This window comes from Vulpes vulpes, chromosome 1, assembly GCF_048418805.1.
Source record: "Vulpes vulpes isolate BD-2025 chromosome 1, VulVul3, whole genome shotgun sequence".
Classification (NCBI taxonomy): domain Eukaryota; kingdom Metazoa; phylum Chordata; class Mammalia; order Carnivora; family Canidae; genus Vulpes; species Vulpes vulpes.
This window is the reverse complement of record NC_132780.1, coordinates 113,205,548-113,218,934: the sequence shown is the minus strand read 5'-3', so window position 1 is coordinate 113,218,934 and position 13,387 is coordinate 113,205,548. Positions and strand designations below refer to the sequence as shown.

At 40.6% G+C, this 13,387-nt stretch overlaps 1 protein-coding gene across 1 annotated transcript; it reads left to right on the top strand.

Moving 5' to 3' along the window:
• The first annotated feature begins 10,295 nt into the window (after positions 1-10,295).
• LOC140597846 (uncharacterized protein NECTIN3-AS1-like) lies at positions 10,296-10,916 on the top strand. The gene is made up of 2 exons (XM_072748465.1): positions 10,296-10,523; positions 10,746-10,916. The coding sequence occupies exons 1-2, from the start codon at positions 10,296-10,298 to the stop codon at positions 10,914-10,916; spliced, it is 399 nt and encodes a 132-aa protein (XP_072604566.1).
• The last annotated feature ends 2,471 nt before the right edge of the window (positions 10,917-13,387 follow it).

The window sequence follows — 13,387 nt, the reverse complement described above, 5'->3', positions numbered from 1 at the left end:
AGAGTGCTGCTACTTGCTTGCAAAGTTTCAAGGTAATTATAGTGACTATAATTTTGGAGCTGCTGGCTCAGTTTTCTTGATCTTGTTATCAAGTCCTTTCTGTTCTCTAGTTTCTGCTGCCCACCCCTCCGCCCAGTGCCGTCATCATGACCATGTCTTGTTCACTCTTCTAGGCTCTTCTAGGCATTCTGTGACTAGACCTGAGATCTGAGGTAGGGGGCATTAAAGGAACTGTAACTCAACATCTCTTGTTTCTCAGCATCACATTAGTTAGGCTTTTGGCCCACCTTTGCCTTATGCCATGTTTCTAGAATCATCTATATCTCTTGTTCTTTGGGTTCAGTCTCTCACCGCAGTTCTTATACTGAGCTTGTGTCTCAGGAATTTGCCAGGTTTCCCCAGGTCCTCGAAGAACCTCACCTTGCCATTCCTCCCCTCTCTCAGCCATCAGGGCACACCAGAGGCTGACCGAGGCTCTGCTGTCACCAGTTAGGCTGTCTGATGCTGCCTGCCTGCATCTTGGGGCACTGTTTGCTTCTAAATTCCTTGGCACCATGCCGTGCTTTCCTATCAAGTGAACTTCCGCTGTTTCATGTTTGCCTCCTGATGCCAGCTTCCTAGCTGCATTATCAGCTCTTATGTATTACCATGTTTTTTAGCTACTTTGTTCTGCCTGCCAGACTGGACACTCTCCCAGCACCTGCAGCTGGGCCATCCTCCCTGGTAGCAGGTCTAGTTTCAGGTCCCAGCATCTTCCATTATGACCTGCCCACACCTGGTTTAACAAATTTAGTGAATGTAAAGTATGTTCTTCAAAACATTTATGTTTCAAATACTGTAGTTTAATCCTTACTGCAACTAGGTTACATTACATTTAAAGAATTATCCCCACACTTTTTTAGTACTGTGTGTGGATTGTGGAAATGGTTGCCTCTCCCCGTTTGCAGGTCTTTTAAATAAAATGTAGATGAACTTTGCTTTTAATGGAAATCCTGAGAAAAATTCTTTTGGGGAGAACTTTATATTTGAGGGTGCTGTAACCTGCTAAAATTGTTCCTATTTCTGTCCTGATGTCCAAGGCAGGAACTCTGGGCCTAATTATTGTGTTTATTATCCTCAGTGTTCATCTAGGTATGAGGAGCTGAAGAATGGGCAAAAGCAAAGAAAATCTATGTGTGCATTAGTGCTCATGTGTTGTATTGGATGAGCGAATGGTGAGTAAGGTATGGACAGGGGAAAGTAACTATGTTCACTTGATAAATGTTAAGGATTTAACATTTATTAATTTAACTGTTTATTTAACTGTTATTATGATAGTTATTGATGATGTGAACACTTGTTATGATGTATCAGGCAGTACAATAAGTACTGGGATTACCTTGATGAAGCACTTGTAAATAGATATTTATTTTTTTAGAGAGGGAGAGAGGGGGAGAAAGAGGGAGAGACATAGATGGGGGCAGGGAGAGACAGGGAGAGAGAATCTTAAGCATGAGTGTGGAGCCTGATTTGGGGCTTGATCTGACAACCCTGAGATAATGACCTGATTTGAAATCAAGAGTCAGATGCTCAACCGACTGAGCCACCCACGCGCTTCAAGTAGATACTAATTTTGTTTCCACTTCACATGAAAGAAAACAAAGGTTTAGATAGGTTAACTTACCTGAGTCCACACAGGAAATAATTGCTAGATTAGGGAGTTGAACCCCAGAAGTGTAACTCTAAATTAGTATCAGCCTGATTATACTGTTTCCATGTTCATCACCATGATGTTTCCAGATTAATTCTTATATGACAAAAGTATAGAGAATATAGGAGGAAAATAATTAACACATACTAGTTATCATTTTCAAAGGCTTTTTACATTAATCTTCAGGAAAAGAAAAGATAAGTGGCATTGTCTCCATTTAAGAGGGCAAAAGAAAGACTCAAAAGAAAGACTCTGTATTATCACAATAGCTGTGGTTTCTTCATTTGGCTCTTGTTTACTATTCCATTGTGGGAATCTACCACATTATCCTGTTGGTGGACATTTGGATTTTTTCCAGGCTTTTTGTATTGTATATAGTGTCTCTATATCTATAAACATATACATATTTCTAATGCATATTTCTCATGACTTTTTCTCAGGTATATATCTAAGAGTATATGTGTTAAAAATGACATTTAAGACAATAAATATAAAAGAAGTCCATGCATGGAGCAATAATGAGAGTATATCATGAACCAGTAGTTTTGATTAAACTAATTCTGTGAACCTGGGGAAAAAAAAATTTGGTAAACCTGAAGTCTCACCTTTCCCCCCCAAAACAATCACCTGACTTGATGACTTGTCTAGGGCAACAGAGTGGTGGAGCTGGGACTAACTCTAAGTTCTATAGCTACAGACAAGTCTTAGTCCTATCCTCCTTCTACACATGAACACTATTCTCACCATTCCACTTGGGTGGCCTGAGAACTACAAACTTCACAGGTTCAGAGGAGAGATTATACACCACCGAATTGCAAGTCTGTTTTTGCAGAAGAGATTTGGTTTTGAGAAATTACTCAAGAGTGTTTATATTGCATCACCCATGGGCCTGTGTGCTGTTAAGCTTGAAATGAAAAGAATGGCTTCGTGGTTTAGTTTTATGAGGGAACCAAAGCCATAGAGTTATGATCCAGTGCATATAACATTGAAGGATAACAATTTAAAGTCCAATAACTCTTGCCATTTATCTTCACCAGAGGATCTCAAAGAGTTTTATGAGAAATTATAGACTAAGAATTTGGAAGAGTTATGCACAATTTATGGTTAAAAAAGGAAGTGCTAAAGTTTTCTGGAATGTTCCAAGTCTGTCATTAGGGAAGGCATGAAGAGAGCCCAGGATCATTGATTCTTTGGCTAGGAATCCTGGCAAGAATTAGATGTGACCAAACAATTCAGTGATTCTGAATGGCTTCAGCTTGCTTTGAGTGGAATATTACCTTTTCAAGGGGCCTTGCTGATTGAAGGAGGACATAGAGGAGCCAGCATGAATTGATTCCCCAGAACCAATGGTGATATTGTGGCAGTCATATTAATATAGCTTTTATAATATGCTCTCTGATTAGTGTTTCCCTCACTTTAATTGGAATTTTAAGCACCATAATGATGTGAGCCAGCTGAAGTTTTTCAGCAGTACAGATATAAAAGGTTATCCTAAATTACATTTAGGAGAAACTCTGCTTGAACTATTTAGGTTAATAAATAAAGACACCAAATTAATATAGGCTATTTTAAGACCAAATATGTAATACTATAAAACTTTGGTGATCTGTATGCTTTCTGTTGGCCAGCCTCAGGATTTTTAATTCAATTACTACAGAAAATTCAGCACAAAATATTATCAGATTTAACCACCCACTGAGTGTGTTGTTATTGTTTTATTAGGCTAAATCAAAGGTTACCACTGCTCTTTTCTGCACTCCCTTTCAGCCCAGAGGGGTAAAGTTTTAAAAAGAATTGATGAAATTTTAGAAAAGAGCAAGAACTTAATAAAGGGATAATTTTCACATATTTTCTTTAGAAAAATTAAACTATTTCATGGCTACTTTATATGTGCATTCCTAGCCTTTATTTATTTATTTATTTATTTATTTATTTATTTATTTATTTATTCATTCATTCATTCATTCATTCATGAGAGGTACAGAGAAAGAGGCAGAGACATAGGCAGAGGGAGAAGCAGGCTCTCCTCAGGGAGCTTGATGTGTAGGACTATATCCCTGAACTGTGGGATCATGCCCTGAGCAGAAAGCAGAGCTTAACCGCTGAGCCATCCAGGCATCCCCATTCTTAGCCTTTTAATAGAGAGTGTCTGTGACATTCGTGTTCTGAAGCTTGTAACTGGTCTGAGATTGAGACTGAAGGAGAGTTGTTGGGGGGACAGAAGTGCTCCTGGAGAAAGACCCATGGGCAAGCCCAGAGGCAATCCACAGCTATCCACATTTCAATCATACTGCCTTCTGACCATATCATCCCAACAGCTCAAGATGTGGGTGGGATAGCAGCATGGCTGGAGGAGTCAATCCAACGAATAATCACTTCACCCAGCGGATAATCACTTCAGAGCCTATGCACTTCATCTGGTCATACATGGTTAGGAATGCCCTCTGAACCTATAAAAAACTTATTAAACTCAACAGCAAAGAAACAAACAATCCAATCATGAAATGGGCAAAAGACATGAACAGAAATCTCACAGAGGAAGACAGAGACATGGCCAACAAGCACATGAGAAAATGCTCCGCATCACTGGCCATCAGGGAAATACAAATGAAAACCACAATGAGATACTACTTCACACCAGTGAGAACGGGGAAAATTAACAAGGCAGGAAACCACAAATGGTGGAGAGGATGTGGAGAAAGGGGAACCCTCTTGCACTGTTGGTGGGAATGTGAACTGGTGCAGCCACCTGGAAAACTGTGTGGAGGTTCCTCAAAGAGTTAAAAATAGATCTGCCCTACGACCCAGCCATTGCACTGCTGGGGATTTACCCCAAAGATACAGATGCAGTGAAACACCGGGACCCCTGCACCCCGATATTTATAGCAGCAATGTCCACAATAGCCAAACTGTGGAAGGAGCCTCGGTGTCCATCGAAAGATGAATGGATAAAGAAGATGTGGTTTATGTATACAATGGAATATTCCTCAGCCATTAGAAACGACAAATACCCACCATTTGCTTCGACGTGGATGGAACTGGAGGGTAATATGCTGAGTGAAATAAGTCAATCGGAGAAGGACAAACATTATATGGTCTTATTCATTTGGGGAATATAAAAAATAGTGACAGGGAATAAAAGGGAAAGGAGAAAAAATGAGTGGGAAATACCAGAAAGGGAGACAGAACATGAGAGACTCCTAACTCTGGGAAACGAACTAGGGGGGTGGAAGGGGAGATGGGGGGGGGGGTGACTGGGTGATGGGCACTGAGGGGGGCACTTGGTGGGATGAGCACTGGGTGTTATTCTATATGTTGGCAAATTGAACACCAATAAAAAATAAATTTATAAAAAACAAAAAAGGAATGCCCTCCGACTCCCACAATCTGTTCTTACTCTGTGTGTCTCATCTTTCAACCAGAAATGCTCTAATTCAGTGGTTTTCAAAAGTGCAGTCTCCAGACCAGCAGCACCACCCAAGAACTTGTTAGAAATATATATTCTGGGGCAGTCCATGTGGCTCAGCAGTTTAGCACAGCCTTCAGCCCAGGGCGTGATCCTGGAGACCCGGGATCGAGTCCCACATCAGGCTCCCTGCATGGAGCCTACTTCCCTCTGCCTGTGTCTCAGCCTCTCTCTCTCTCTCTCTCTCTCTCTCTCTCTCTCTCTGTCTCTCATGAATAAATAAATAAATAAATAAATAGAATCTTAAAAAAGAAAAAAAGAAATGTATATATTCTAAAGTGCTCATCCAGACCCACTGAAGCAGAAACACAAGGAGCGGGCCCCAGAAATCTGTTTTTAAAGGCCTTCCATGTAATTCTTAAGCCTGCTAACATTAGAAAACAGCTGATTTAAATTACATTGATCAAGTATATTTTTTGTTTTTTATCAAAGAACAACTTTCCCAATATCTGATTCATAGAAGGCTCTCAATAAATATTACCCTGAAAATGAAAAGATACTTAATTTGTCATGTGACATTCTGCAATGTTTGTGATCATATTTTAGTCTCTTTGTTACTGTCTACTCAGAACTGAGCACTTGCCCTCACAGATTACTCATTTTCTTTCCCTCTGGACTAGCTCCTTGGCTTTTCATTTAATATGAAAGGTCATCTTCAAAGAAAATTGTTGTCCGATGCTTCAGTTATTTAATTCTCCAGAGAGTCACTGAGAAGCAAAGTGAGTTCGTGCCAATCATTTCTTTCCCATTTTTAAACAAGGATAGTCACTTCACTGTCAGTGATGATCAGTGAAATTTTTCTCTCGTCTCTCCTGAAGGACTAGCCATAAGTTCAGTGGCCAAGAATTTGTTGTTTTAGGACTTCTCAGTTGGCTTTGAGTCTGCTAAGGCAGCACATTCATCCAAGGGCTTTAATACTCCCTGCTTTGCTTCAAGTAATATGTGAAAATGGGGGGAAAATCTATCACAAAGAAAGCTGAAGTGCAACAGGTTTATGGAGACAAATGGACTCAGAGTGTAACATGTGAATTCACTTGTATTATATACCCAATAATTTCTGATGTGTGAAATCCGGGGAAATCATGGGCTCCAGAGTCAGTGAGATTGATGCAACATAAACCTCTTTTACCTCTTGTCAGGCAGGTGACTTCTGTGGGTTGAATGGTATCCCTGCCTCTGAGCACATCTAACTCTCCAGGGACAGGTTCCCCAGGAAGGGGTGCTATAAGAATGAATCTAGGCCTGGAGTTGGGCGTATGTCATACAAAGTGAGAATGCTGACTGTGGGTAAAAACTTGCAATACAGGCATCACTGAGAATTTGGGGAGGCTCCTACATGGAGCAGGGTGGGGAAGCAGGGATGAGTAAGGGGTGCTGAGAGTTGACCAGCAAGACAGAGAAGTGCGGTACAGATTGGAGAAAGTGTGTTTGCAGTGAACTAGGGGTTTGAGGAAGACCTCCTTCACTAGGCTTGGCTTCCTTGTACTGTCATGAGGAAGTGGGTGGGAGGAGGCTCCTAGGATAGAACCACTGCCTGAGCAGCTTGCTCTTTCCTAAGTGAAACCTGCTGTTTATGACATAGGCTTTGTATTGGTAGCTGGATTTATGGCCCTGAGTTCAGGCCATAGCTTCTCAGTTTTGTCCCCCAAACTTCAGCATATTTGTTTATTCAGAGAGAGTGAGGTAAAGGTGAAGTGGCCTCTAGAGCCCAGGCCCTGGAGGCAGACCAAACAACTGCATTTTGAAGTCCATAAACCCTGACCACCTCCCGGGTGCCAGGCATCACAGAGATGCTAGGAATCAAGTGAGAAGCAAGAATTCCTGACTTCAGGGAGCACCGAGTCTAGTGAAAGACAGATATCTAAACAGCTTAAAGTCAGTGGGATAATTTTAGTAGGTAGAGGATGTTACATAAATTGAATCCTTTTTTCCCCTCCCCGTTTGATGAAGTCAGCTAAGTCTTCTAAGAAAAGATAATACTTAGATCTAGGCCAGGTAGTGAAGAGGGAAAGGGCATTGTAGGCGAACAGAAGAGTGTTTAAGAAAGTACTGTGCTGTCAGTAAATGGCAAGTGGTCTGTCTTCTCCAACAGTCATCTGAGGGTGAGTGGTAGACTTGAGGTGGGACAGGAGACATGGAGTCAGATCACAAAGGACCAGTATCTTGCTGGGGGACTAGGGAGCAGAGGTTTAAATAGGAGGGTGACAGGTCAGATTGGTTTCTGAGAGACCGTTCTAGCTCCTGTGTGGAGAGTGGGGTAGAGGAAGTAGAGCCTTGTCAAAATACAGTTGAGGCATGATGAGGGCCTGGCCCTGGTCCTTCGCCAGGGTGGTGAAGAAGCCAAGTTAACTTTCAGAGGCTTGAATTTGCTCAGCTGACTGTTCTATTAGCATCCTCACCCCACGTCTTTGGGGGTATCTAAGGCTGCTGCTTCTGTAGTTGCTGTCTGCGTAGTTGTTTCTGCTGGAGGCTGCAGATTAAACCTGAGCCTGCATTCTCTCATTCATTCCATGGAGCTTTCTTCTCTCAATGATTTTACCAAACTCTCCTAATAGTGTGGAACTGAAGCTAATTACAAATTCCATGTTAATGTGTTAGTACATAAATTCTGTACTTGGATACCATTTTTCTGGTGTGATGAGCAGTATAACTTTGTACTTGACATGTAATTTAAGTTGCTTACATCAAATGCTTGAATTCATTCATAAAACTTTTATTGACATTTACTATGTGAAGGCACTATTAGCTTCATTGAGGGGTAACTTAAAAAGTATTAGACGTCCTCTTGCAGAATGTATCAACTCTGGTTTATTTTTACAACCACAAAACCAAGGAACTTTCTAGTAACATTTGGTTCATTCATTCATTTATTTACTCATCCACCTATTAATCCATCAGTCAGCAAATATTTGTTAATTCTGCTTTGTGAAAGCAAAGTAATGACATAAGGAACACATTAGGGCTAGAAATAAAAATAGAACAGAGTTCTGGATGGACCTCAGAGTTTTCAGAAAGCCAAGAATATAAAATAACCTCAAGATTTTGGTTGCTTAATCTTTAATAGTAGGGTCACTTTCATTATTAAAGAGCATCTTGGGTTAGGAAGTGAGGTTTTAGCTTCTTAGATAACCTATCCTATCTCTGCCCCTGTGTTCCTCTGGTAATTACTTGAAACTTTGGGTCACTGGACTGTGCATGGCAGAACTGTACTCACTAGGCCACAATAATTTCAAGAAGTGAATAAGGATAGTATTTTACCTATCTGTAGGGTTTTTTGCTTAGTAAAAAAGGGACCAAATAATATGCTTTCCTGGGCAGGTGTAACAGAAAATATTCAGTGTACTCTACCCTCCTCCCAGTTGATGGATCTGTTTGAAAATTGGCCAGTTTCAGAATTCAGCTACTAGTTGTTTGTGTAAATGGCCAGTGGTCATCAAAAACCATCTTGGAAGTACAACATATGCAGATGTATTTTGATCTCTCTTTCCTTTAATGCCCCTCTTTTAATTGAAAAAGTTCTTTCTCATTCTATAGTTGTCTACTCCTTTGTGGAAAGAGCACTTGCTGGGAATGAGGTGACTTGATTTCTAATCCTAGCTAACCTGCTAACTAGTTGTATGACTTTAGGCTGGGGGTTGACACATGACATCCTGCTGCCAATTCTGACCTACCGCTTGTTTTTGTAAATAAAGTTTTATTAGAACACAGCTATGACTCTTTGTTTACTTATTCCTTTGTGCTACCATGCAGAGAAGAATATGACAAGACCGTAGGGCCACAAAGCCTAAAATATCTGGCCCTTTACAGAAAAATGCGTCAACCCCAGCTTTAGGCAGACTATTATCTTACTTGAGCCTTAGCTTCCCTGTCTGTAAATTTGGGGAATCAGATTAGGTTGTCCCTATGGCCTATGTCCTTTTTAGCATTCTGTTGCTCTATAACTCTTCCTATAGAGCAGCCTCATATCAATTGTTGTACACTGGGATATAAACCTATTCATATTTATATCTAACTTCCTCAGTTTATGAAGCACTAATACTGGCAAGCCACCATAGAAAACTAACAAGTCTAAGAAGCTTACAATCTGGTTAGAAGACAGAGGTTATAATCTGGTTAGAAGACAAGGTTTAGAAGTTAAATTATAATAGAAGGTAATAAAGGATAACATACCAAAATGAATGATAATGACTAAATGAGTTCAGAGAAAAGAGATCATTATGGGCTGAGATGATTAGGGAAAACCTACAGGGGAGAGTGGCATGTTTTTAAGAATTGTTATCCCCATGGCCCCATAAAATATTGGATCTAGTGTTCTTCCAAAGGAACAGTTTTCAGGTTTTAAAAATGCAGATTTTAGAGTGTAGGTTACTGGGGAAAAAATGCAAATTCCTGCAACCCAGCATTAGAGGTTCTGATTATAGGTCTGGGGTACATCCCAGAAATCTGCTTTTTCAAAGAGCATCCCTGGTGATTCTGATATACAAGGATAATTTTCTTACTTTTAAAAATATTACTTTGGAAATTTGGTTAAATTGCTAAATACCGTTTCTTCTGAGGAATTCATGCTAGGTTTGTCAGAGTCTTATTAAACCATACATTTTCTGTGAGTAGGAGGATCTCCACTGTCCATGGAGCAATTACTTCAGTGATTTTCTCTCTCCTTTTAGGAAATCTGTGATCTCCCAGGCCAAGAAGAATGAACTGAGGACTATCTGAAGGCCATTGAATTCCTTAGATAAGTCCAGAAGGGAAATCTGGAATTAGTATAGTATTGTGTCTATGACAGCTGAGGATAAAGTATTGGAAAGATTCAGGGTACTAACTACCTCCTTTTGCATTTGGCTCTTGGTCCTTTTGTTGTGAGCTTTGTATTTTGTGCAAAGCTGGCTGGGGTCAGCATCTTGGGTAAAAAAAAAAAAAAAAAAAAAAAAAAAAAAACTTTCAATGAAAGAGGTTGGGAATCTCCAATTTCTATCCCAAAACATGTCACTGATGACTTGAACACATAACCAGATACAGAGGAGCGCTTCCACCTATGGGAGAATGACCCTCTGAAGAGAAATATGGAATCCTCATCAGAGCCATTGGAGAGGACATCTGAGAGTCACGTGGGTGACGTTTCACAAGAAATGTCCTGTCATGCCTCCAGTCCAGAAGAGAAAGTTAGATCCACTTCCAAAAAGCATAGACATCTTAGGAAGGCCAAAGAGAATGAGAAAGAGCAAGATAAAGGAGAAAGTGGCCACCCACTGCCTTCCTATCCTTCCAACACCTTTGGTACCACCACCAAGTGAAGAAGATGAGGTGGTGGATACAAAGCTGATGGTACTCAGTGCTCAGGAAGGTGATCCTGACCCTCCCACTGAGGTAGGGGTGAGGCATGGGGTGTCAAAAGTCTGGGTTTGCCACATTTTTCTAGAAAAAATAATGACAACTCACTACCTGGAGTGGGAGGAAGTGGGGATAAAGATCTTGAGGAACACACCAGGATCCTTGGGCCCAGATATAGCATGAACTGGCTCTGAGGTGATGCCCTTTCGTGTACAGGCATTGGCATTGAGAGCTTTAACTTCTTTCTTCTACTTGCAGGACGGATTACAGAGTCAACAGGATGAGGGTGCCTGTGTGATGCATCAGGAGTGTCAGATCCAGCCCTGTGAGCTCTCAGCATCCCAGGAGCCTGGGCTCTCTTCTCCTGCAGTGACATCATTGGCATCGCCACCACTCTGCTTTGGCCACTTCCTAAGCTGTGTCTGCTAGACCTTCTCAAGCTCTAGGAAGTGGAAGCCCCCCAGAAGCGAGGGCGCTGAGCTGGCTGAGGTAGGAGGTGATGCTAAGGCTCTAAGACGTGGCCTGCTGAGGGATCTGGGCAAAAAAAACAGTGCAGAGAGCCTGTAGCACGCTGATGCCTGTACGGGTTCTCCCTGTGTGTAGCTTCATAGTTTTCTCCATATTGTTGTTTCCATTGCTTGAGTTCTTGTTTTTCAAAGCTTTTATACGGAGATCCTGAAGCCTAGAGAACTGGGAAAAGCAAAGTAACTTTGAAGCTTTTAACACTTTACCCCAGTAGTGGGGTTGCTTCCTACTTCATCCCATTAGGCTGAAGTAGCATTCATTCTGGAGCAGGGATTCCCACCATTCATGAGGATTGTCACTCCTGTCCAGTTAGCTCACTTCTCCCTACCTTCTCTGAGGATGGAAGCCATACCATCTCATCATCTTGAGTAATGTCTCCAGCCACCGAGTGGAGACTTCTCACGTTCAGCTTCTCTCATTGTCTTTTACCTTTGGCTAGAGATTCATTTTGAACTCTTCATCTTCAGTATTTTGTTGAAATTCGGCCACTTTCTACTTGATTTAGATACGCTGCAGGGGGTGGTGGTTGCTGCTTTTCTTGGACAGGGTAACGCTACCCACCTCCTCCACCTCTAACCATTATTTGGTTTTCTTTTGTTCACTTGTTAGTAAGATACGTGGCTCTTTGTCCTGAAGTGTGCCTCTGGTGTTCTCTAGCCATATGAATAAAAAACCTAGCCACATAAGGTAGTGGGCTCCTTCCTTGTTATTCTTTAGCCAGATTCTTGCAGAACCCTGAGTTCTTCTGAGAACCCTAAAGAAAATATGTACGTAAGAAAAGTTCAAGGTTATTTTATTTCCCCATTGTTGTCCTAGCATACCAGGGTTAATCTTCTTCCCAGGATATAAACTAAGAGTTTGCATTAATCTCATACCTTCCTTTGAGAGAGTAGGTTTAAGAAGAGTTTTGAGAGTTCCCCTGTAGGTTTAATTACCTGTTGTTATTTCCTCCTTGTTCCGGTTTCCCAATTCACATAAGAATAATCAATAAAAAGCACAAATGGAAATAAATGTGTAGTATCTGCATTAGAAGGAAATTGTATATTTTATTCCTTCCTTAAGGCTGACCCTGATGGTTACCACACTAGAACTGGAGAAGATAACCAGTGTGTTTGTTTTATTCTTTCTTGCCTGGAATAGGGCTTCATACTGTTGAAGAGCAAAGTTGGGAAGGGAATAGAATGATTGGCAAGAGCAGCAGCAAAGATCCTTAAGGCTGCCTTGGGGTTAATTGGTAAAAACTGCCCTGGAAGAAGTCTTGTGATGTGGTGAGCATATTAGGTTGGAATGAGAAATTCTGCAAAATGTCACACTCAGTGTTTGAAAACAGGACAGCTTTCTAAAGTCAGTCATGCACTGATACCTTTAGTTGTCTAAAGAGCGGTTGATCGTTTAGAGAGTATAGAATTTTAATAGAGCTAATTGAGCATTATAAATGCTTCGAGCTATTACATGAAATTTCAAGTTATCTAAACTATATTTACGCATATATTTTCTCAATGTAATGTAAGAAACGTACTGCCAGGCAAGACATAATGTATGAAAAGTCCTGCGTCATGGAACCTATTATTAAAAGCTCAAAAGAAGGTAGATACAGTGTTGCCATTAATGCTTTGTTATTGTTTCTCATCATAAGTTGTTTCAGGATGAGCTGTTCTATCATAGGGGAACTGTTAGTTCCAGCCTGGTTAGCCATATGCCCACTCCCATCTACAATGCTGATTTTCACATAAAGTTTATTTATTCCAAATGTAGATTACAGACTTCAGATAAGAGAAGATCTGTGTGAGCACTTAGTTTCAAAACTCTTTTGCTCATCTATCTTGACCCCTCACTCATGAACAGGGGAAAAGGGTGCCTGTGTCTCCACCACTGCATTTATAAAGAAAGTATATATTCTCAAGTTTCAAATTCTATGTTGCTGTCTTTATATAGCTTGAATTATTAAACATGGTTTATGCTAATAAAGTTGTTTTTGCAAAATATATTAGAAAAATAGTACAGCTGTATCAAAGTAAAAACAAATTAAAAATAGAACCTACTACTATTGATGAGAGATAAAGTTTAGGGGTCGTTTTAAAAAAATTGTTTCCCCGCAAGGCAGATAAACAGATACCGTAAATGTATTGTAAACAGAAATACTGAACGAGTATAAAGATCACATTTAATGTATTTAGTTCCCTTTTTTTCTCATGGGAACGCGCAGAACTAGGTAGGTGGCAGGTATGGTCATTGTTACAAGTTGAGTAAACTGAGATTAAGCAGGCTGATTAAACTTTTCCAGTGATTTTTTTCTAAGAACACTTGTTAAGCCTGATAGGGAATCATAATACAACTTCTGTAAACAGATTATCTAACCACTCACCTGTGGTTTT

Coding starts and splice junctions, on each gene's coding strand:
- LOC140597846 (XM_072748465.1), top strand. CDS start 10,296: ATGCCTCCAGTCCAGAAGAGAAAGTTAGATCCACTTCCAAAAAGCATA. Junction 10,524..10,745: donor ATCCTGACCCTCCCACTGAG/GTAGGGGTGAGG, acceptor TTCTACTTGCAG/GACGGATTACAGAGTCAACA.